This window comes from Rhinopithecus roxellana, chromosome 3 (genome assembly GCF_007565055.1).
Source record: "Rhinopithecus roxellana isolate Shanxi Qingling chromosome 3, ASM756505v1, whole genome shotgun sequence".
Taxonomy (NCBI): Eukaryota; Metazoa; Chordata; class Mammalia; order Primates; family Cercopithecidae; genus Rhinopithecus; species Rhinopithecus roxellana.
Window position 1 is genome coordinate 119378823 of NC_044551.1, and position 26203 is coordinate 119405025.

At 35.9% G+C, this 26203-nt stretch overlaps 1 protein-coding gene and 1 pseudogene across 4 annotated transcripts in view; both read right to left on the reverse strand.

Annotated features, from left to right (window-relative positions):
• SLC12A2 (solute carrier family 12 member 2) overlaps positions 1-26203 on the reverse strand; it is a 110697-nt gene that overhangs the window by 62230 nt on the left and 22264 nt on the right. For all 4 annotated transcript variants that reach the window (XR_004056264.1, XM_030926856.1, XM_010359872.2 and 1 more), the window contains exons 2-5: positions 19404-19523; positions 18080-18155; positions 17685-17780; positions 2270-2409 (exon numbers count right to left, since the gene is read on the reverse strand). Coding sequence is in view for 3 of the 4 variants with exons in the window: in XM_030926856.1 (XP_030782716.1) it covers positions 2270-2409; positions 17685-17780; positions 18080-18155; positions 19404-19523 (432 nt within the window). In the remaining variant the exon portion in view is untranslated. The remainder of the gene's footprint in view (positions 1-2269; positions 2410-17684; positions 17781-18079; positions 18156-19403; positions 19524-26203) is intronic.
• On the reverse strand, positions 20976-22489 carry LOC104659748 (annotated as a pseudogene).

The window sequence follows — 26203 nt, forward strand, 5'->3', positions numbered from 1 at the left end:
TAAGGTAATAAAAGGCACAAAAAAACTAAAACATAATTTAGTTGTTTTGGTAACTCAGGATGATATATATATATATATAAAATGCTGCAACTGACAAAAGTATAGATTATAATAATCCTATAAATTTGCTTCTTTTTAAAAAAAGCAATCTTGTTAACGCTTTTCAAAAGAAATTCTTTCATAAAAGTCAACTACAAGGGAGGAATAAGATTGCTTGAATTCCAGATAAATGACCTTAATACAAATATCAGGGTGGAAAACCCCCTAGATCCAAAGATGCTTTTGATAACTGAAGGCATAGAAAGTGTTAATATTTAACCAACACAGTAGGAAAAGTCATTTCCCAACCTTGTCCAACGTTCAAGGGTCCCATTAAATTTCATAAAGTAGTACATACTTTTTACTTTGCAAAAAAATTTTTTAGTTTTTTGATATTTGATTTCAACATCTCTTGAATTAATCTGATCTTTGAAATTCTCTATAGCATCTGGATAATCATATCTGAGAATTACTTGAAAAAAAAAAACGGTACTAGTATAAATATCTCTTGACTGGCTTTTAGATTCATGGACCATGATTGCAACAGAAGACTACCACTATATCTCAATATTTTATATAATAAATGTAGTTTAAAATGTTTTAAATTTCATATTTCTCTAAATTAAATTTTCCATGAAACAAAAACATGCATAAACTCTAATTAAATACTTTGATAAGCATTCACAGAGTAAACCTTAAACTTTGACTCTCAAATAAAAATATACACTAAATTAAACAATGAAAGAATATAAACTCTAACGGTTACACTGCTTACTCATGGTATATTATAACCCTTCTTTTTCTTCATCCCTTTGGTGTACACAAGTAAAGGTCAATGTCAACGCAGGTGTCAATCCTTCTCAGATTTTATACTTCCTTATGTACCATTTACTACTGTAGAATAGTTACAACCTAACCTAACATGAGCAATTTATAGGTGTCACTTGAGGTTCCTTTCATTTAATAATATTTGAGGAATCCTATTTCAATCTTACTTCTTTAATTATACTCCAGAACAATACAGTCACCTCTATTCGGATATACTCATGGTTCTTCTAGTTAACACATGCAAACTAAACTGTCCTGTGTTCTCCATCACACGGCAAATGGCATTATCTTCCATCTAACTCCAAAAGTCAGAAATGTGTGTATACACTTGACATCCTATTTCTCTAATTTCCCACATCCCATTAATTATCAAATCCACTCATTCAAATTTTTTAAAATCTCCCCAATTCGCCCACATCTCTCCCGCTCCACAAGTCACTGTTTTAATATAAGCCACCATCTCCTCTCCCAGGATACCCACAACCTTTGAAATGGTCTCTATTTCCAGTTGTGATTCCTCAAGTCCATTCTCCGTACCATGGTCACATACTTCCCTATGTCCCAAATCTGAGCATGTCACGTCCCCCAGTCCCAAACAAGACCCTAACTTAAATGGAAATAAGACCCTTCTCCTGATTATTTTTTCTCTCTCTAGTCTTAAATGTCTTGGTGCTTTGTGCTTGAACCATACAAAAATGTTTGTATTTTTCTTTCTTTCTTTCCTTTTTTTTTTCTTGAGGCAGAGTTTCACTCTTGTTGCCCAGGCTTACCGCAACCTCTGCCTCCCTGGTTCAAGCGATTCTCCTGCCTAAGTCTCCAGAGTAACTGGGATTTGGCTCCCCAGTTCAAGCGATTCTCCTGCCTCAGTCTCCAGAGTAACTGGGATTACAGGCATGCACCACCATGCCAGGCTAATTTTTTATTTTTAGTAGAGACGGGGGTGGTCTCAAACTCCCGACCTCAGGTGATCCACCCACTTCTGCCTCCCATAGTGTTGGGATTACAGGCATGAGCCGCCGCGCCCGGCCATATTTTTCTTAACTCTACCCTTTAAAGGCCTTTATTTCCTTTTCTTCCCTATTCCCCTCATACCACTTCCACCTTTCCAATCTGCTGGCTAACATCTAGACTATTTGCTTGCTAACACCTCCTTGGAGAGCCCTTCCTTGACTCCCTTGCAACCCCAATTTCTGAAAAGTAAGTTAAGTGCTCCCCACTTTGTGTTGCCACTGCTGACATTCTAATAGTATTTTAATCTTTGCCTATCTCCTGTACTAAACTTTTTGAAGGACGAATCTCTTGGTCATCGTATCACTGCTTTACCACCCTCTAACATGATGATTGGCATATAATCCCTCAAAAAAGATTTGGTAAACGAATGACTAAAAGGAAGGTGAATTACCTTAAGCAACTCCACCACAGTTTCTGCAAATCCAACCACATACATAGCAACTGCAACAGCGTTGGCAAAGGCGAAGATTAGACCAATTGCACCACCAAATTCTGGCCCGAGACTTCTAGATATTAAATAATACGCTCCTCCTAAAACACAAAAAAACAGGTACTAAAGTTAGAATTTAAAAAGCCAAATTATCCTTTAATTACACAAGAGTTCACAAAGCAGATGCCACCAATAAGCAGAGCAATTAAATAGGCAAGTGAGTGACTATATTTTCAGAAATACTTAAAAAGAATATTTCACAAAACACCTAACAATTCTCAACATCCAGATAATGTTCCCCATATCAAATATAAAATCATCCTACTTGAATTCCCATTTTCTCTTTTAAAGTTTAGATTAAAATGGGTCACAGCCTCCTCCCCCTCACAGATCCCAAGAGATCATTTCCCAATGATTTTCTAATATATTTAATCTTAATGTAACTTTTATTTTTATGCTTTTTTTGTTTTTAGACACAGTTTCACTGTCGCCCAGGCCAAAGTGCAGTGGTGCAACCTTGGCTCACTGCAACCTCTGCCTCCCAGGTTCAAGTAATTCTCATGCCTCAGCCTCCTGAGTAGCTGGGACTACAGGTGCGTGTCACCATGCCCGACTAAGGTTTTTTTTTTTTTTTTTTTTTTTTTTTGAGACAGAGTCTCGCTCTGTCACCCAGGCTGGAGTGCACTGGCGTGATCTCGGCCCATTGCAGCTGCCACCTGCTGGGTCCATGTGATTCTCCTGCCTCAGCCTTCTGAGTAGCAGGGACTGCAGGCGTGTGCCACCTTGTCCGGCTAATTTTTGCATTTTTAGTAGAGATGGGGTTTTACTATGTTGGCCAGGATGGTCTCAATCTTCTGACCTCGTGATCCACCCGCCTCAGCCTCCCAAAGTGCTAGGACTACAGGCGTGACTAATTTTTGTATTATTAGTAGAGATGGAGTTTCACCGTGTTGGCCAGGCTGGTCTTAAACCCCTGACCTCAAGTGATCTACCCACCTCAGCCTCCCAAAAGTGCTGGAATCACAGGTGTGAGCCACCACGCCCAGCCTTAATGTAACTTCTAAATCACAGTTGGTATGATTTTAATTACTTAATTATGGCAATTTGCTGGAAATGTGAATACCAAAACCAAAACCAAAACCAAACAAAAGTCTCACAACAGCATATAATGGTATCCCAAAAAGATGTAGTTTGTATCCTAGTAAATCCTGTCTAAATGGCAGAATAAGCAAAGATATTAAACAAGCTATCAAGAAGCAAGTTACTTTTCTAATTTAAAAAATAAATCAGTATTATGATTCAGAGTCAATCTAATGCTTACCTGAAGTCTCTAAGAGCTCTTCTAAAATTCTAATTTAAATTTGGCTATTAGATCATAATCAAAACTTGGTTTTAATACTACTGAAGTTACATAAAGCTATATACATATTTCTATAAACTGATGGAATACTTGAGACCATATAGTGAAATGTCATTAAACAGCTGAATATTTGTGTCTATTGTTCACCCAGTATAAAGAAGGTAAATGTATCAACAAAAAAATCCTACAGTTAAAGTACTAAAGATGCAAACTTCATTTTGGAAAATGCCTATAACAGGTTTTATAGTTGATTCCTATCAATTTGCTCAAAATATTCTATACTTTAAAACCCATCCACTATAAAACTTCCTTAGTTTTCATGACCCTGAAAATTAAAAAAAAAGCAACCCAACCATTTAACATTAGCCTCATGATTTTATGAGATAAAAATGACTTAAAATTTTCTATGAAATATTCTTGAACACTAAAAACTCCAATTAATTTATATAATGATAATTTTGTCAAAGATCTTAAAATGAATATATTACATCACATTATAATGAATCACAAGGAAAATCCTTACAACAGTATAATTATCAGCCTTTATTTAACATGTTTTCAAAATTAACAAATTATTTCATCTACTCCCAATAGCAAAAATGAATTAAAACAAAGTTTATCCTGATTTTATAGATGAGAAAATGGAGTCACAAAGACAGGTTACTGAAATTAGTCAACACTCCTGTCTTTAGTTGTTGACAATACAAACTTTAGAATCAGAAATATGACCAATAGGACCTATTAGAGCAAGAAATTCATGTTATGTGCCTTAAAGTTTTGATTTTATAAAATGTTAACTGAATTTTCACAAAATTTAAAAGTCTTTCACAAATACAGAAACTTAAAATGTGAAACTCACATTTTAAAAGATTTGTATTGTTTTCAAGAAAAAGGAAGTGACACATGGATAAGAATATAAAAACTACTGCACATCATCTTCTATTATTTCTTATGAAAAGCAACAGTTATTTGCCCTATTCCCTCCCACTTCCATTCCTATTTCCTAGAGGTTATTATTATTATTATTTTTAAAGATCTACCACTCTGAAAGACTGTGGTATTTTTTACTAATCAGCACAGACTAGGTGTACACCTTATTTTGTTAAATACTACACATTTAACTTAATTCTACTAAAGTACTGATGTCATCCTCATTTTACAAATGAGAAAATTAAGGCTCAGGGAGGTTAAGTAATTTGGCTAAGGTCATGGAAGCAGCTAATAACTGTATTTAAACTCAGATCTCCCTGACTTAATTGCTTACCAGTACAATATGTATGATAAACTCCTGTAAATCAGCCTTCCTGTTATCGCTAAAAATGCTGAAGACATTAATAGAAAATAAAAATTATTTTATTAAAAAAAGCTATTGATCAAGCAAACACAGATGTCAATACGGAAAAAAAGTCCTGATGGGGTCTCAGAATTTGGCCATAAACTACCCTAAACCCTGACTGTAAAGAACATAATTAGTCAGATGCTAGAGATACTAAGTAGTGACAATACTGAGTTCCATCATTATTACATCTTGATTTGGGGATATATGCCCCTGTAACTCTTATTAAATCTCCAATCAGTAATCAAAAACCTAACTAGGCTAATCAAAAGCCCAACATTAAAAACTGATATCAGTCATAAAATAAGTCTCAATTTCAAAAACCTGAAATGACACACTGTATATTACTGACCATAACAGAACTATATTAGATGCATGAAAGATTTCTAAATGTTTAAATTATGTAACACACTTTTAAATAAATCACAAAGGAAATTAGAAAGTATTTTGAACTGATTTGATAATGAAAGTGCAACATAAAATTAGTGAGATACATCTAACATAGAAATAACAGTAAAATTTGTTTTAAATGCTTATACTAAAAAAATGAGGATGTATCAATAATCTAAGCTTCTACCTTGAGAAACTGGAAGAAGAGTAAATAAAATCTAAAACGGAAAAAATAGTAAGAAGAAAACCAAAATTATTCTTAAATATTAAAAAAAACTGGTAATAGCTAATTAAAAACAAAGAAGAAAAAAAAAACTATAGGCGCAGATGACTTCACCAGTGAGGAAGAAATAAGATCAATTTTACACAAACTCTTTCAGAAAATAGAGGAAAAGGGAACACATAAGATGAGTATAATACTGACATGAAAACCTAATAAGGTTATTATAAAAAAAAAAAGACAATTCCAGGCCGGGTACAGTGGCTCACGCTTGTAATCCAGCACTTTGGGAGGCCAAGGTGGGCGGATCACAAGGTCAGGAGATCGAGACCATTCTGGCTAACACGGTGAAACCCCGTCTCTACTAAAAATACAAAAAATTAGCAGGGCATGGTGGCTGGTGCCTGTTGTCCCAGCTACTTGGGAGGCTGAGGCAAGAGAATGGCATGAACCCTTGAGGTGGAGCTTGCAGTGAGCCGAGATTGCTGAGGCAAGAGAATGGCATGAACCCTTGAGGTGGAGCTTGCAGTGAGCCGAGATTGCGCCACTGCACTCCAGCCTGGGCGACAGAGCGAGACTCCGTCTCAGACAAAAAAAAAAAAAGAAAAAATTCCAGACCAATATTCCTTATGATCATACTCAAAAATGTTAAAGTCGTAGCAAGTAAAATTCGACAGAAAGGATAATATCTCTGACCTAGTGACGTTTACCCTACAAAAGGTAGGTTGTTTTAGATGCAAGAAAAAAAAAATTTATATATATAATATATAATATGTATAATTAATATATGACATATATTACACATAATATATGTCATATGTTACACATAATATATGACATATATGATATATGTCATATATTACATATTATATATGTCACATATCATATATGTCATATATTACATATTATATATGTCATATAATATATGTCATATAATATATTATATATGTCATATAATGTATAATATATTATATATATTATATATATATGTAGGTTGTGATAATAGAATAAGGGAAGAAAAAATACATACAGTTCAACAGATGCAGGAGAATCATGACAAAATTCACTATCCGTTTATGATAAATATGGTCAGCAACTCAGAAATAGAACTCAATCTGACAAATGACATATTTTAAAATCTTATAGTTAACAGTGATATTGAACTCATTCCAAGACTAGGAACAAGGAAAGGATGTTTATTCTTACCACTTCTAGTCAACATGGTACCATAGGTCTTAGCTAGTTCAACAGTCAAGAAAAAGAGGAGAAAAAGTCCTGGAGACTCTAAAGAAAAAGTAAAAACCATCTCTATTCACAGATGACAAATCATGGCTATTGTGAAGAGTGCTGCAACAAACACGGGAGTGCAGCTATCTCTCCAGTATACTGATTTCCTTTCTTTTGGGTATATATACAGCACTGGATCATATGGTAGCTCTATTTTTAGTTTTTTTGAGGAACTTCCAAACTGTCCTCCATAGTGGTTATATTAATTTACATTCCCACCAACAGTGTACAAGAGTTCTCTTTTCTCCAACATCCTCTCTAGCATTTGTTACTGCCTGATTTTTTTACATGATTTGCATTTCTCTGATGACCAGTGATGCTGAGTGCCTTTTCATATACCTGCTTGCCATTTGTATATCTTCTTTTGAGAAACGTCTATTCAAATCTTTTACACATTTTTAAATTGGATTATTAGCTTTTGTTCCCGGAGTTGTTTGAGCTCCTTATATATTTAGGTTATTAATCCAATTTTTTGGCAGAAATTGGCACCCTAAATCAAAAATTTATATGAAAATGCCAAAGATCTAGAAAAGCCAAAACAATTTTGAAAAAGAAAAGTTAGAAGACTTAGATTTACTATGAAGCTAATCAATCAAGACAAGATAGTACCAGCATAGGATAAACAAACAAATCAATGCAACAGAATTTAGTCCAGATGACAGACAACTGATTTTTCAACAATGGTATCAAAAACAACTCAATAAGAAACAGTTGTTTCAACAAATGGTGCCAAAACAAGTGGATATGTGTACAAGGCTGGGGGCAAAAAGGGTAGGAAGAAAAATTGCACTCTCCATCTCACATTATACCTCAAAATTAATTTGAGATTGTCCACAGATAAAAATCTGAAAACTAAAACTATAAATCTTCTAGAAGAAAATACAGGAGAATATCTTCATGGCCTTGGGATAGGCAAATATTTCTACCATGAACAAAGCACTAACATAAAAAAGAGAGAGAAATTGGACTTCATCAAAATGGTAAACGTCTGTTCACTGAAAGACATGATTAAGAAAATGATAAAAATGGTAAGACAAGCCACAGATTGAGAACGAATACACACAATATATATGTCAAATCTAATAACATATCTAGATATACAGAAAAATCTACAAATCAGTAACAAAAGGACAACCCAATTTTTAAATTGGCTAAAGATGTGACTACATCCCAAAAGAAGACAGTACAAGTGGCCAATAAATACATAAAAAGATGCTCCTCATCCCTGAACATCAAGGAAATGACCCAAACTCCTCCTCGCCACCTACCACCCTCTCCCTACACTTCCACTGTGGTCCCTATGTGTAGCCTCATAGAATCCTGGTATTAAACTTCTAATTTCACACACAGTAAGGCTGAGATTCAGAAAGGTCTGTGACTTTAAGCCATAGGTGAAGAGTAAAGCTGTGAGAAGACTAAAGCAATCTGTTATTTAGTTCCATAACTATAATCAAAACTAAAATGATTGCCTCACCTATCTCTTATTATCGTTTTAAGAGTTAAGTAATTTAAAAACCTTTGGAAAAAATAAAGCCCGATCACAATTCCATTTTAAACTCCGGCAAAATACTGAAATTATTTTCCTTGCTGTGATGTTGTGATATAAGAAGAGATATGTATTTGGTCTTCATCCAAGGTTACTGCAACAGAGCTTATAAAACCCTTGGAATTTACTGATAAGGTGAGAGAAGCATCTTTTGTTATTTAAAATAAGCCCCTTCAAACCTGAGTTTATGCTAATAAGGTGACTTGGTGGGCCCTTAGATAGCTTCCAGATTGGACAGTGTTAGTTGCTAGAAAAACAACTATGTGATTAGAGGGTTAGTACTTTCAATAACCCCATTAACCACCCCAGCTCCCACCCCTCACACCTCAGGGGGAGAAGAGAAGGGAGAGGGACTAGAAACTGAGCTAATCATTAATGGCCAATGATTTAATCAATCGTGGCTATATAATGGAAAACTCTATAAACAAAGGGGTTTAGAGAACTCAGGCTGGTGAACACAGAGGTGCCAGGAGGGTGGCACTTGGAGAGGTCATGGAAGCTCTGCATCCCTTCTCCCATACCATGCTTTATGCAACTCTTTTATTTGGCTCTTTCTGTGTTGTAGTCTTTATTATAAACTGATGATAGTAAGCTGTTTTCTTAAGTTCTAGGAGCCGTTTTAGCAAATCATCAAACCTGAGGAAGGGGCTGTGGAAACCCCCAATATATAGCCAGTTGGTCAGAGGTACAGGAGGCCTGGAATTGCAACTGGCATCTGAAATGGGAGTAGTCTTGTGAGATGGAGCTCTTAACTTATAGGGTCTGCATCAACTCTGGGCAATTAGTGTCAAACTTTAATCGAATTGTTAGATACCCAATTAGTGTCCAGAGAGTTGGGGAATTGGTTTGTGTGGGGAAAACCCACACATTTGGAGTCAGAAGTGTGTAAACAAGAAACAGATCCTAGTCGTATTGCTATTACCTAAAGTGCAGAACTTCATGAATGGTGTAAGAGTCACAAGGGTTTTTGCAAAGATGAATGGAATGGCACAGAGACTAGAAATAGACCCACACTATAGGGTCAATTAATTTCTGAGAAAAGCACAAAGGTAAGTAAACAGAAAAGAGATCATCTTAACAAATGGTGCTGGAATAACTGGATATCCATATGCATCTTGATTCACATTTCACAAAATATACAAAAGCTAGCTACAAATGGTAATACATCTAGCTGAAAACCTAAAGCTGTAAAACCTCTAGAAGAAAACACAGAAGAAAATCTTTGGGACCCTGGGCTAGGGAAAGGTTTCTTAGATACCACTCCAAAAGCATAATCTAAAAAGGAAAAAGTGATGAACTGGACATAGCTAAAACTATGAGCTGCTCTTCTAATGATGCCATTGAAGGAATGAAACAAGCCATATACTCAGAGAAAATAACGACAAATAATTTATCTGGTAAAGTACTTGTATCTAGAACGTCTCAAAACTCAATAGTAAGAACTCCCAATATAATAAATAACACTTCAAAATATGGGCTACAGAATTACACTTACAGCGCTTGAGAAGACGCCCAACATCTTTAGCCATCAAGGAAGTACAAATGAAAACCATCATAAGATACCACTACGCACATACAAGAATGAAAAATAAAAAGGACAATACCAACTGCTGGTGAGGATACAGATATGGAACAAGTGAAACGCACTGTTGGTTGGAATAGAAAGTGAAAATTTTGTGAAAATAAAGTTTTCTTGGTGTATTCAGGAAAGAATCAAAGGGTGACAATAACGAAATACATTCTAGTACCCTGGTTTACAAATAAAAAATAAAGACCTTGCCTATTAATGTTTGGCAAATTTTCTCTATTTTGTTGCCATTATTTTATCAAACAGGGAAAGGCAAAGTGACAAACAAGGAATCTTCCAACCAGGATTAGGTGTTATCTATTGTAAATGATCACCAGAATAATTCAATTAAATTTTAAGATACAAGAGGCAAAGACATATAACCCTAATTCTGCAGCAAACAATTTTGGAACCAAGCTGAAGTATTAATAATAATAAACTGCATAAACTGGCAAAACTGAAAGATCACCAATGACTAAAGAAAAAACCCATCCTGAAAATTCTATTACTTGGCAGATTCATATCTGAGCTATTCATAGTATGCAAATAGTGTTTTACTGAACTGAAAACATAATGTTATGTTAAATCTAATAAACCTCATAACACAACTGTGTTGTTGTATTATACAGCTGCTTCAAACACTTCATTGATCTGAAAAGTTATAATTTCAAAGAAATTAGCTATTTAAAAAGGTAACTATGGAGCTGAATTCTAACTTAGAACTCCTTGCTTGATAATTGTAGGAACTAATAGTTATACAATGGATAAAACAAAAAAAATTTGATGATCAATGATAATCTGATTTTTCAAATACAGAAAGCACTTTCTGTCACAGTATGTGGAAAAAGTTTTTCCTTATTTCCAATGTTTTCGGCTTTATCTATTTACAAAAATGAGGAGGTATTCAATTATTTCAGAGAAAAGTAAAAAGAAATGAGTACATAAAAGTAATTGTGACTTATGTAGACATTTTAAAAATTCACCAGCAGAATCGGCATGAAAATTAATTTTGTTAAAAAATGAATATAATTGATTTTTTTTGTTCTCACTATCCATGTAAATGTTAAATGTGACTAACCACAATGTTGCATTACATAAGATAATGTATGTCAACACCATGGCATCATGCCTAGCAGTTAGGTCTCAAAAAAATAATAGCTACTATTATTATCTGAACATAAGCTCTCCAAGAACATAAGAACACAGCATCTTGTCTTTCACTGTTAAAAACCCAGTGTCTGTCACAAAATGCTCAACAATTGTCTGTTGATTGACTAAACTACAAGTAACATAAAACTTCATCACGTAATAGGCAAGTTTATGTTGATTTTAGATTTTGGAAACTTCAGAACTACCTATCTGAAGTTTTACGTAACCAAGCCTTTTATCTGAAAAGGTACTGACCTCTGCTTTTAACTAAGTCAACTAAATGCCCCCAAACAAAAAGTGATTGAGGAACCTTTCCTTTCTATTGCTCAGTTCCTATAATACCGTATGAATTAAAACCAAGAATTTATAGTCTTCATCTTATGAAAGGCTGCCTGCAGTTGCCCTCTATTCTATGAATGAGTCTAAATTCACGGATTAATTAAAGAAGGGACAACTCTGTGTAATCCAGGAAATGCAGATCTGAGTCAAGGTGGCTGCTGGCCAGCACCATTCAAGTTGCAAAACCTGTTGCAAAGATCCATGAAAATTCTATAAAATCCAAGCTCTCAAGAACACTGCCATGATTCGTAGAACAGGAAAGGGCTCTAAAATCCCTGTAGCCTGCAATAATCTGAAAAGCATTAATGTGTCTTGCAGGCAGGGACTATGACAGAAATAAACTCCATCAGTTCCTTGGCACTGCTATTCTTACCCTGTGGAAGGCAGGCAACTTAAGTGATGATTCTCTAACCTGCTTCCAGTAGCTTTAAATAGTACCCCAAATCGGCTGGGCGAGGTGGCTCACGCCTGTAATCCCAGCACTTTGGGAGGCTGAGGTGGGTGGATCACGAGGTCAAGAGATTGAGACCATCCTGGCTAACACAATGAAACCCCGTCTCTACTAAAAATACAAAAAGTTAGCCAGGCGTGGTGGCAGACACCTGTAGTCCCAGCTACTCAGGAGGCTGAGGCAGGAGAATGGCGTGAACCTGGGAAGCAGAGCTTGCAGTGAGCCAAGATCACGCCACTGCACTCCATGGGTGACAGGACAAGACTCTGTCTCCAAAAAAATAAATAAATAAAAAATAGTATCCCAAATCACTACTAAAACTGAACTAGGCCTGAAACTAAGCATCTTTTATTTTCTACATTTTGACTTTTTCAGAAACCTTGCATGTTTCCATTACATGAGACTTCAAAGTTGGACATTATTACATTTGTTGACAAGTTAATAACAAAGTACAACTTTCCTAGATTATCTGTTTAATCTCTAAAATGTACTGTTAAAGCCAATGTTAAAATTAATTAGTAATATTAAATCTCCCCTATGGCAATAAGTACACAACACTAGGGAAAGTTCACTGAATTCACACACTTCTGCAAAGTTGCAAACATGTAATTTTTGAGATGAGAATAAAATATTATTCAATTAATAAAACATAAATACATGTTATAATTCAGTTAAGAATCAAGATAAATAGGCATTATCTCAAATTAGTTAACATTAATTTTTTAAAACTATGCATCAAGTTTAAAATGGGGCTCTTTGAATGAAAATTACTAAACAGTAACCACAATGTTCCCCAACCCTTGAATAGTATTTTAAGAAAATTTATTTCCTTATTAATTCCCTTAATAGTCAATTTTCAGTCTACAAAAAGTTCAGATGGGTTCACCAGACATCACTTTTCCCACAGCATTTCTCCGTTTCCTTTTAAGACACCAATCCTCTGGGTAATTCTAGCTCTATTACCATCCTCTCTAAGTAGCCCTTACAAGGTAGGCCGTCAAAATCAAGTCCTCAGCAGTTGAGCTGTAGGAAATCCAACTCAGCGATTCTTGCTACCACCAAGAAGTGTAGTTTATAGTTTACAGCTAAAATGGCAAACAAAACTCGTAACTATACATTGAATCTCAAGTTTGTTTTAAACTATTAACTCCCCTCTCCATCTTTTTTTGAGCCTTGAATAAGGATTTCTTGCTCCATAGAGATTCCCAGTCTGGAATTTTCTGTCATCACCCTATGCTGTCATTTAAGAAGTTCCTTTCGGCCGGGCGCGGTGGCTCAAGCCTGTAATCCCAGCACTTTGGGAGGCCGAGACGGGCGGATCATGAGGGCAGGAGATCGAGACCATCCTGGCTAACACAGTGAAACCCCATCTCTACTAAAAAAAAAAATACAAAAAACTAGCCGGGCGAGGTGGCGGGTGCCTGTAGTCCCAGCTACTCAGGAGGCTGAGGCAGGAGAATGGTGTAAATGGTGTAAACCCGGGAGGCGGAGCTTGCAGTGAGCTGAGATCTGGCCACTGTGCTCCAGCCTGGGCGACGGTGCGAGACTCCGTCTCCAAAAAAAAAAAAAAAAAAAAAAAGAAGTTCCTTTCTCCCCTGAATATTCTATAAAATGCTTCTGGAGATACTGGCATAATGTGATTCAGATTTAATTTGTTGGGAAACAATACTTCACAGGTATTCTTATCAAGTAAATGCTTTACAGAAGTTGGAATTTAAAAAAAAAATTTACTTCAATAGTTTTTGGGGAACAGGTGGTTATTGGTTACATGGATGTTACTTAATGGTGATTTCTGAGATTGTGGTGCACCCATCACCCAAGCAGCATACATTATGCCCAATGTGTGGTTGTGTGGTCTTTTATCCCTCACCCACCTCCCACCCTTCCACCCGCATCCCCAAAGTCTATTATATCTTTCTTATGCCTTTGCATCCTCATAGCTTACCTCCCACTTATAAGTAAGAATATATGAGATTTGGTTTTTCATTCCTGAGTTACTTCACTTAGAATGTTGGTCTCCAACTCCATCCAGGTTGCCACAAATGCCATTATTGCATTCCTTTTGATGGCTGAATAGTATTCCATGGTGTATTATATACACCACATTTTCTTTATCCACTCACTGGTTGATGGGCATTTAGGTTGGTTCCATATTTTTGTAATTGCAAATTCTACTGCTATAAACATGTGTGCGCAAGTGTCTTTTCCATATAATGACTTATTTTCCTTTGTTTGGGTAGATACCCAGCAGGAAGACTGCTGGATTAAATGGGAGTTCTACTTTTAGTTAAGGAATCTCCATACTGTTTTCCATAGTGGTTATATTAGCTTACATTTCTACCAACAGTGTAAAAGTGTTCCCTTTTCACAACATTCACACCAACATCTGTTATTTTCATTTTTTTTTTTTAATTATGGTCATTCCTGTAGGAGTAAGGTGGTATCTCATTTGGTTCTAATTTGCATTTCTCTGATAATTAGTGATGTTGAGCATTTTTTCATATGTTTGTTGGTCATATGTATATCTTGTTTTAAGAATCGTCTATTCATGTCCTTTGCCCATTTTTTGATGGGATTGATTTTTTCCTGCTGATTTGAGTTCCTTGTAGATTTTGGATATTAGTCCTTTGTCAATGAGTAGTTGGCAAATATTTTCTCCTACTCTGTGAGTTGTCTGTTTACTCTGCTGATTATTTCTTTTGCTGTGCAGAAGCTTTTTAGTTTAATTAGGTCCCATTTATTTTTGTTTTTGTTAAATTTGCTTTTGGGTTTTTGGTCATGAATTCTTTGCCTAAGCCAATGCCTAGAAGAGCTTTTCCAATGTTATCTTCTAGAATTTCTACAGTTTCAGGTCTTAGATTTAAGTCTTTGATCCATACAAAGTTGGAATATTCTAATTCTCTTTCCTCCTTCACTCATTATGTAGAGTAATTATCTGAAGAACGAATCTCATCGACTTCTTGGTTACCTTGAGTTCAGGAAAGAAAACTTTCAGGAGTTTGATTAAACACTATTTATCAATTTTCATAAGATGGTTCCCTAGTATGTTTCAAAGGTGAAAAGTGAGATTTTTTGGTTTGTTCCACTGTGAACTTATGGATTTACATCCATATTTTCATATATTTTCATCCAAGTCAGTTATCATCATTATTGTTTTTCAAATTATCCAAACTTTAGCCAGTGTTAGCTCCTTTAAGTTGACTCTTAGGTCCTTTTGACATGAAACTAATAGTGTTCAATACTTTTGGATCTGAAAAGTTGTCTAAGCTCATTTCCTAACCAGATAAGGAATCAATCTTTTCTCTGAAGTCCGCTGGTTCTTTTGAGTGGAAATACACAACATGGGCACAAGAATTGCTTATTGCCGCTGAGTTGGTCATTTACTATAGGTCACTTTAATGGAAAAAGCTAAAAAATATGTACTTTCAGGATACATCTTAAGACTAATACTTTCAATTTAGAATCCTGAATACAGGTATAATGTGATCTCCGTTTTACGTCTGCATCTACTTTCTTCCATGTGGAAAATACTTTTTTCAGGATAGCAAAATAAATCATGTTAGGGGTTTCCAAATCTGAGTCAGATATAGAGGAGACAAAAGGGGCTTGAAGTGAATAAAGAATCTCTAGAAAACACTCATTGCAGACGATGCAGCTCATATATATTCTATAAAGACCATCCAGATGTCCAAAGTCACTAAGTGAAAAATGAATACCTTCTAAGAAAGCTTTATAGTATTTGGTCATTCTTTAAATTAATAACTTTCTCTCTTATCTTCTATGGGTTTCATTATTTCAGCAAATGTATCACGTTCTCGATTGTATGAACACCTCATAACAGAGTTTCAAATGGTTTTTACCCTCTAGGTTCTTCCTTTGTGAACAGATTTTTCAGGAAACTCATGTAAAATTACAATATATAGTCATTTTTTGGGACAGATCTGTGTGGGTTCCACATTCTCATACTTTCCCTGGCACTCCAGGACAGAAGACTGTACATGAAGTCTATGAGGGAAATGTATTTGTAAAGAGAGATATAGATAGATAGATAGATAGGTATGTAAACTACCAATGGTATTGAAAAATGAAATGGCTTTTTGGTCACAATCTTGCAAAATCTCTACCTTCCAAAAGTCTGATTCAAATGGGGGAAAAGTGTGAAGTTAATGTTGCCAGTGGCTTCATGCCCCATTCCTTTTGAGGCTCACAGCCTAGATTCTAAGGTCTGAGGAAAAGGATAAATTATCTAATGATTTGCTGACCCCCTACAAATACGTAACAGCCCAGTCCATTTCTCTCCCCACTTTCATTCCCCAGTTGTGGCAGAGAGAAATGACACATGGAGTACCCAGTTCACGAGAAGCCAAAAAGTATCTCTAAGTACTATCTGACTAACTCTGCTGAACATATCCGCATCGTATATCCCAATATAGCTCAATCCAGGCTAACAGAAGCATAAAACTTCAGTCAACAGTGATGCATGCTCAGCATAGTCATAATCATATTGATACAAGATACCAGCCTCCAAGGGTCTTAGTGATTTGGATCCTCTGGTGTCTAAAATATATAAAGACGATGGTGAAAAATCAAAAGCTCAATCTGGTTCTCTTTTCCTCCCACACCCAAATACTTGATGCAGGTAAAATGGAAATTGTGTTATATAATGTCAAACAGGGATATTCAAAACAGTTGAGGCAGATGAAATAGATCTTTTCTCAGTTGATTTGCTACCATGACTTTACAGGTGCTGGCAGACATTCTGTCTCCTTTCTCCAGGGATCTTCTTACTCTGACTGAGGAATTTTGATTTGGAAAATGGAATTCTTTTCTTCTTGTTTTCAGGGATCCTGATTCCATTCTCCTGTACTCTTTTAGGTCCTCTTCCTAGGGAGGGTAAAAGTCTCACAAGGCAGATCTTGTAGACTCTAAGGAGAGGTCTCATAGTGCCCACAGAAAGCTAGACTTTAAAGTATGAATTTAAAGTCCCAGGGCCAGGTGCAGTGGCTCACATCTGTAATCCCAGCACTTTGGGAGGTCAAGGCAGGCAAATCGCCTGAGGTCAGAAGTTCGAGCCCAGGCTGGCCAACATGGCAAAACCCTGTCTGTACTAAAAATACAAAATTCAGCTGGGCATGGTGGTGCATGTCTATAATCCTAGCTACTCAGAAGGCCGAGGCAGAAGAATCACTTAAACCTGGGAGGCATAGGTTGCACTGAGCCAAGATCATGCCACTGCACTCCAGCCTGGGTGACAGAGTGAGACTCCATCTCCAAATTAATTAATTAATTAATTAACAGTACCAGGTATAGCTCACACAATGCTATTAGATCATGGGGAAGGTATACTGCCTCAGTTTCCCTCAATAGGGGATGGAGGTGGGGAATGAGGTTACCCCATTACAATGTTGAATAAATGCCAGGAGCATGTTGCTGAATGATCCAAGGGCAAGCCTTGGAGGAGGCAATTAAGAAGCAGCCCAGTGGATAAGAGACCAAAGGAGATGCTCCATTCTTGCTACGAGACACTCTGAATAACTTAAAGCATACATATGAGTTGATATAAAATTTTACATTGAAATATACTGGTCTGGAAGTGCTCAGTAGCAACTTTCTTGTCTATATAGACTTAATATGTTGCTTCAGTTAAAGTAAAAAATAATTAAAAATACAATTTAGATTTCTGTTTAGTAAGAGTAATCTGATGATGACGATACAAAAAGATTCAATTTACCTCCTCTTACAAATCCATTAGTTGCTATTGCTGAAGTAGACAATCCTGTGATAGTTGTCACAACAGTGGCCATCATTATTACAAGGACTGACAGACCTTTAAGGAGAAAAAAAAGATCGTAAGAATACTTACACTCTTGTTGAAGCCTGTCGTTACCTAAAACTGGTTGGTCTAAGAATGCTGAATTTACATTTTAAGTTATAAATTACCCAATTTTGATCTCATTTTAGAAAAACCAAATCATAATTATAAAAAAAGGAACATTAAGACAACAATCTGATATACAGGAAAACATAGTTCAAAATGACCCTAATTTCTTGAGTTTTACGAGGTTAAGAGCTCAGACACAGTTATTTTGCTTATTCTCAAATCAAGCAGGATATAACTTCACTTACCTATTCCAGCTTGACCCACAATCCATGACAATCTAATGAAGAGCATCACACCCCAAATGTTTAACATACAACGTACCTAAGAGGGAAAAAGAGGCCATGTCACAGAGGAAGAATAATCAAACATTATATAGTAAGCATTAAACCAGCCAAAGTAGAAGGACATGCATAGTTTTAAATCTAACTCCTACTCCACCCTTTTCTTTAACAGTTTTTTATAAAGAGCTTAATAAGAGCTTACTTTTGAGCTAATATAAACACAGTGTAACATATAAGAGTGTGTATGAAAATAAATGCACTCATCACAATTGTGTGAAGCAGCAGAAGCAACAAGATACAAGAGATATTTCAAAAATTCAGCCCTTTGAAAAAGTAGTGCACATTCCCTTTTATCAATACAAGTTTAACTTTTGCTTATTCTTTTATAACATCCTCATTTCATGATTTCTTCAGCAGATTTAAGTATTACATAATATTTGTCAATACAAAATGCCAATTGTTCATGTTTTAAAATTTTAATTATTTGTAAAAGTTTCCTCTATTTTCACTTTTATTTACTAAGTTCATACACAGAACATAGTCTTCTAAAACACTAAAATCTAAGAATAAGCAAACAATACAGTAACCTGAAGCTTCACATTCACCTTATGGATTAGGCAATAAAATTACTACTAGAACTGTGATTTTTTTTCCCTCTATTTCTCCCTGAAATTCCAATACAACCCCTATTAAGTGCTTCCAAAGTCCCAATGAGAAGGCAATCTAGCCTATTTTAGTCAGATCGTTAGTGCCTTTCAAACAGAAAAACAGAAGTAAATCTGAACCTTAACCACCTAAAACTATGCAGCAAAGTGAATTCAACACTTAAGTATTTCTCCTGTATTCCTTTCTTGCTTGTTAACTTCTATACACTTCTCCTCAAAACATAATGGGGGTAGTATAAAAGGAAGTAGACATATTTCAGCTCTATTCCCTGCTCAGCCTTCTTGATTCTGATGCTCCCAATTTGATAGTCTTCATACTAAATTTCTGAAAAGTGACAGTGCACAAGAATCGCAAGAGGCAATGAAATATAATTTAATACCATCAGTAACACATTATATAGAATCAAGAATAATTTGGCAAAATAAATGGCATATCTCCTTTGCTGAATTTAATATCCAAAAGCAAAGGAGATACAAGCTATTAATTTGGTTTTCCACAGCACTCAGATAAGACAGTTAACAAAGAGAAAAAAGAGTTCTCTTGAGAACTGGTAAGCAAATTATGAAGATTTTATAACCAACAGATATGCTGTAACTATAAAATTGAGTCTATATATACATACTAATACACCCTTGATCCAGCCAAACTTCACGACTCCTTTACTTTCCGCAGTATATGTGACCACAGCATCTCTGGTTGGAGTACTTTCTTCCCCATTTGCAAAGCCATCCTCAAACGGTTCCTGGTTATAAAAACAAATATGGATTATGCTTAACATTTAAAATTTAAAATCACTTGATAAACACAAACATAACTAAACACATCTAACCATATTTAAGAGGGCATAGTACAGATTTCCAAGAATCAAGCGTTTCCAAATATTTTACCCCAGGAAAGGACAAAGCAGTAAGCTAGAAGAAAACCTAAATTACTGAGATTTCTTAAAATTTAAGTCTCCCCATGACAGCAAATCCATTTTAATAATTCCAAATTCTAGCTACACTTTTCATAGTGTCTGGAGGAAACAACGATTCCTGTTTGCTAATTACAGGGTAGCAATTCAGACCTCATCTCTCAAGCCACAAATTCATATCACCTAGTTGCCAACAGTCCTACAACTGAAATTTCATCATTAACAATTTAAAACTCTTCTTCATCACCAATGAATATGGTTTTTTTATAGTCCATGACAGCAGGAATCCCATGGATACCAAGATTCCTTCACAGCTCCTCTCTTTACTCATTCCTTGTCTGCAGTGACTCTGTGCTCTTCATTGCTTTCCCTTGTAGTTTTTGTCGAATTCAGATATATACTGGTTGACACAATGAATTTGACAACTAGTGTTTCCTTTTTAGGTGTTTAGGTTCACATCTGATTCCATAATTCTTTGTTCTCTAACTTCTCTTTCTCTTTCAGCGCTTCTTGAGTTTGTTCTGTCCCAACATATGACACATTTTCAAAGCAGTAACCGAGCCTTAAAAAGGTCATGAAAGGAAAGGGGAGATGGTTTAGGAAATAGATGTTCTGGGTTTAGAATTAACTCTCTAACACCATCCTGTGGTTCTTCCTCTACCCACATCTAAAGAGCAGAGAACATAATATGGCTATATTTCAGATGTTCTTTAAATGCAGAAGAACCAACTAAATTTTTAAAACATGTTTTCAGTACTTCATATCCTTTAGTGAATTCTCTGTCTCTATATATACATATATTTTTAACAGAAATGAGATGCAGCAAGTTCTGTGCTACCACAGTACAAAATCTACATGATAATTGAAACTCTCTTTTCCGTTAACCAACATCTGTCAGCCAAATAGATTCACTCAATTCCATTTAATGCAATATTGCTATATGCTTTATTAAAGTACTATCAACCTAGATTAGCTCTTAGATTCCATATTTACATGTTAATTACTGTTAATTCTTTGATTTTTGAAGCAATAGAATTAAAAGCCAGATACAATAATTGTGTGTATACATATAATTTTAATAAAGGTGGTTTTATTATAAAATTCTAAAAATGTAAAGTACAGTCATGAGAACATTGCATAATAAGTAGAAACGTATCTTCATACTGCAAATAATCACACAGCAGATTTTATATTGTCCATGGAATGAATACTTAAAAAAATTCCTTTTAGTTAAGAAGAGTCTTCAGAGCACCATTATTTTAATAGAAGTTATTCTGCATATCAGAGTTCATCTTTGGTCTTTTTCCTGTGGCAAGTGCAAGGGAAGAGGTTGTTCTCCGTCTGTGGTTCTACCCTTTTCATGCCCTTTCAGATTTGGGGCTCACTCACTTATAAATTGGCATATTCCTGGAAAAGTTTGAAATAATAATAGACTATGTTATCATCCATGAGATTATTTCTTGCAAATTCTTGTCTGGCTTTTGCTATCTTTTTGGCCTTTTCATCGTCATCTTTTGCCCATTTAAGTTTTTCTAGCAGATCGCTCAGGTTGCTCTTAACTGGAATGTAGTGTTTCTAGGGCTGCAGCTCATTGTAAAAATGTTCATAGTAGATGGAGTCTTGCTTCACCACAGCACTGTCACTAACTAGTAAATATGGCAGGTGATAGATAAGCTGCTACGGTGCCATCGATATTTATTTGATACTTATGCTCGAAGAAATCAAAAAATGAAATGTGTTTCACGATGGGACCACACAGGCTGTCATCATGTTTAAAGAAGAAAAAGTTGGTGAAAGCAGTGTCTATGAGTTCCGGGTGTTTTCTACGGAGTTGAACCAGCTCAAATCTCTCTTTGTGACTGTCTTGCCCTCTCTAGACAGCTGTGGAGTTTTTTCCCAGGGAGGACCCATGTTAGCTTGTACAGACATCATATCCAGACTTACCCAGCCCATGGTTTCGAGAACAGAGTCAGTCAAGTCTTAGGTGGGCATCACGATATCCTTGGAATCTGTGGAGCCACATCAGGAAAAGATCGGATGGATGTTTGAACTGGATTTTTTTTTTTTCCAAAGCAAAGGCCAGTCTGCCAAATTAACAAAGAACTCTGTATCTGGCATCTTCATCTTTCTAGTCAAAGAAAGTAGTATGGCATCCATGAAAATTCTAAAACCTCCATGTTCACCGTCAGTCTTGATACAAACTCTGTTACCTTTTAAGGTGTAGTGACACAGGTTCTTCCTCTGTCCAAATCTTTTTGGGATTTCTACTGCAATCTTTTCTGGATCCACAGTAGGGAAATGTGCCAGATCTCTCTGAATCTAAGCAATGGTTTCCGGGCGAGCAGTTCATCCCCCATAGCCAGGCTGCACTATTCTGCAAAGGACAGTCACAATTCTCATGGCAAACTGGCCCTTTTAAAATGCATGGGGATTTGGCCACATTTTGACCTTGGAATTTAACTTCCACCTTTAGATTTTTGTAGCTTGCACACATTCTGTATCTCACTATGAAGGACCCATCCTTTTGGTCTAAAACCTGGACTCTAACTCGAGTGAATTGCTCCTCTGGTGCTGAGACTTTCACCTGGAAGACTTTTTCGCCTGGAGAAGACGTGAAGTTATTCCCTGATGTATCCACTGCCTGAATATAGAAATAGCGGGTGGGAAGGACGACGTCTGCTTTTAGCCTGGGTCTCCATATTTCGCTCTTCTCTTGGCTCAGCTGCCTTTCTCCGCCCAGTGAGTGCTGGAACTGTCCCCAGAAAGAAGCAATAAAGCAGCAAAATGCTAAACATTTACAAGATGGACTCTCGAAATGATCCATGGATAAATGGAGAAGTGTAAGAGGTGGACAGAAGCAGCCGAGGCTTTGGCAGGGGCACACCAGCCGATCGCAGCGACTCCAAAAGGTGCTGCCTGGCACGCAAGGCAGGTGCGCGGGTCTCCGCCACCCCAGGACAATCACAGCCTGTGCCCCGGCACGCCCGGGTAAGGGTTGCCAGGAGTTCTGCTGACCCGGCCAAGAACCGCTCTGCTCCTCTTTCTCAGGACAATGATGAACTTAATTAAGTACATTTTTTGAAAATTATTTTAACTAGGCTTTGTAATGGTGAGAAAAATAATTAAATTTTTAATTAATCCTCATGTTTTCATTAATAGACATAGTTATAACTTCAGCTATGTGAAATACATGGAAAATGAGTTATTTTAAGATAACCAGGAATTCAAATATGAAGTTTAATGTTAAACATTTGTGACAGTAGTTCATACATTTTTCAAAAGAGATCCTAAAAGACATTAAATATTTTCCTTACAGCACACAGTTTCATAACTATTATCAACCTATGATTATTTTACTATACTATAAAAAGGATGCCCCCAGGCTTACGGAAAATGGAACCAACCCCATAAAAATTTAAAATTACCCCAAATTTGCAATTGTTTTTAAACTTTATTAAGCTTTATTGAGATATAACTCAAATATCACACAATTCACTAGTTTAAAGTGTACAAGTTAATCATTTTTAGTGTATCTACAAAGTTGTACTCTTATTCCCAGCATCACTACAATAAACTTTGGAATATTTTTATCACCCCAAAAAGAAATACCTCAATTTCCCCTTCCTTCAGCCCCTGCCAATCACCAACCATTTTCTGTCTCTATGAATTTGCCTATTCTGACATTTCATATAAAGGGACTCACACAATATGTGGGCTTTATGTGTGGCTTCTTTCACTTAGCATGTTTTCAGGGTTCATTCACGTTATAACATGTATCAGTACTTCACTCCTTTTTATTGCCAGATAATATTCCATAGTATGGATATGCCACTTTTTTTTTTTTTTTAAATTAATCAGTTGGACATTTGGGCTGGTTCTACTTTTTGGCCATTATGAATAATGCCGCCAAGAACAGCTGTCTAAAGTTGTTGGGTGAAAATATGTTCTCATTTATCTTGAGCATATACCTAGGAGTGGAATTGCTGGATCACAATATAATTCTTGAAGTGACTACTTCTGGTCATTTTTCTCATCTCTTCCTTTGTATGAGACTGCAAACTGTCACTTCCCATTTCAGCAAATACGCCTCCCTATTGTTAGCCCTCTTCCTACTTAAAATGAAGATGCCTATTATTCTTCTGCTTGCTGGTATGAACATAGAAACCAGTAATGGTTAAAGTTGAAGTTGTTAGAAGTATGCATAAACCAGCCAACAAACATATGAAAAAATGTTCATCATCATTGGTCATTAGAGAAATGTAAATCAAAACCACAATGAGATACCATCTCACACCAGTTAGAATCGTGATCATTAAAAAGTCAGGAAACAACAGATGCTGAAGAGGACGTGGAGAAATTACACTGTTGGTGAAAGTGTAAATTAGTTCAACCATTGTGGAAGACAGTATGGCGATTCCTCCAGGATCTAGAACCAGAGACCATTTGACCCAGCAATCCCATTACTGGGGATATACTCAAAGGATTATAAATCATTCCACTATAAAGACACATGCACATGTGTGTTTACTGCAGCACTATTCACAATAGCAAAGTCTTGGATCCAACCCAAATTTCCATTAATGATAGACTGGATAAAGAAAATGTGGCACATATACACCATAGAATACTATGCAGCCATAAAAAAGGATGAGTTCATGTCCTTTGCAGGGACATGAATGAAGCTGGAAACCATCATTCTCAGCAAACTATCACAAGAACAGAAAACCAAACACTGCATGTTCTCACTCATAAGTGGGAGATGAACAATGAGAACACATGGACACAGGGAGGAGAGCATCACACACTGGGGCCTCTCGGGGGGTGGAGGGGTAGGGGAGGGATAGCATTAGGAGAAATGCCTAATGTAAGTGATGGGTTGATGGGTGAAGCAAAACACCATGGCACACGTATACCTATGTAACAAAACTGCATGTTCTGCACATGTATCCCAGAACTTAAAGTATAATTAAAAAATACGAAGTATGCATAAACAGTAAAAGAAAAAAATATGACTAGGGGCCTGTGGAGCTCAATCACAGTAACAACCCACCTCAGCTGTACTTCTTATGACTGTTTAATGTGTTTCAGGCAGCAGAGTCAGGGACAATCCCAAATAATAAGAAATTACTCTGAATAGGGATCGATGATTCAACTGTTCAATTATTCAAATAAAGTCAGAAAAAGGAAGTCTGCCAGTTAATTCAACGAACTTTAAAGAGGAGTTCCTTAGCTTTCACCATAGAATACATAGTGCTCTTCAGTTTTTTAATGAAAGTAGACTTTAAAATATATAACCTCCAAGTATTACAAGAAAATATAATGTCTATAATATACACAAAAAAAGGCATCTCTCCTCCCATCTACGTTAAAAGAAAACTAAAGTTGTATGTACTTAGTACGCTAATTTTTCCAAGGCTAAGATTTCATGTGGGTGTCTTTTTAACAATGCAAAAGTATGCAGGCATCCAAAAATTTTTGCTGTGGGTGTTTACCAGAATTCCAACTCAGAGTTGAAGAGCTAGCAATAATTTTGCAACTAGCTTTCCATCATACTACACACAACTATGTTATAAGAACAAGTAAAATTTTCCAGTATTTTATTTTAAAATAAAGGTATGTCCACACAAAATAAAAAATGTATCTTCCCTATCATCTTCTGGCAGATCTATTTTTGAAAGTGTTTTAGTTATCTCTAAAATACAATTCAAAAGTCAAAAGCAAATAACTGTTTTTATTTGTAGTTCAATTAGTAGACTTAAATATAATAAAATTGGGTTCATAGTTATACTAATTTCCTGAAATACCAGGAAACCAAAGTAGAAGATACATCTTTTGTTTCTTTAAATTCGTTTCAGAGAAATAAGAGAATTAGCAGGTATGGTATTTGGCCCACACACACAAAAAAAATTTAATTTAAAAAGTATAAAAACTGTATAACCAAGGAGGTTCAAGTGTGCAATTATGAACTACAAATTATGCTGATACAAAGGCACATAAAAATCTTCACTCCACCTGCCATTTTCACAGAAATGATAGATTTTTGGTTTTTACTGTATATTCCGCACTAATGGATAAACAGTAGAAATTGGCAACATAAATGATTTTCTGGGTAATGCTATATTAAACGAAGCTATCCAAATTTAGTACTATTCCAGAAAATAATCTTTCAAAAAGTAGCATTATGAATATTTGAAGTCTCCCAGCAGGGACTGGTAGGAGAGAGAAAAACAGGGGGAAGAAAGGAAGAGATAAAGGAAACAATGGAAGATCCAGATATTTAGGCCCTCAGTAATCAAAAAGGAAAAGATTCAGTTGAACATGTTGAATTTGAGGAGCTATGGGACAATCAGAGTCCTATCCAGCAGTTAAAAAATGTATGACTGGAACCTAGGAGAGGAGCCAGGGATAAAAAGCTAGTAGGTAAAGAAGCTATACAAACAGATGAAAAGAAAAACAGAAAACATAGAAAGCTGAACACTTTTCTGAGTATGTGGAAAATACAAAAAAAA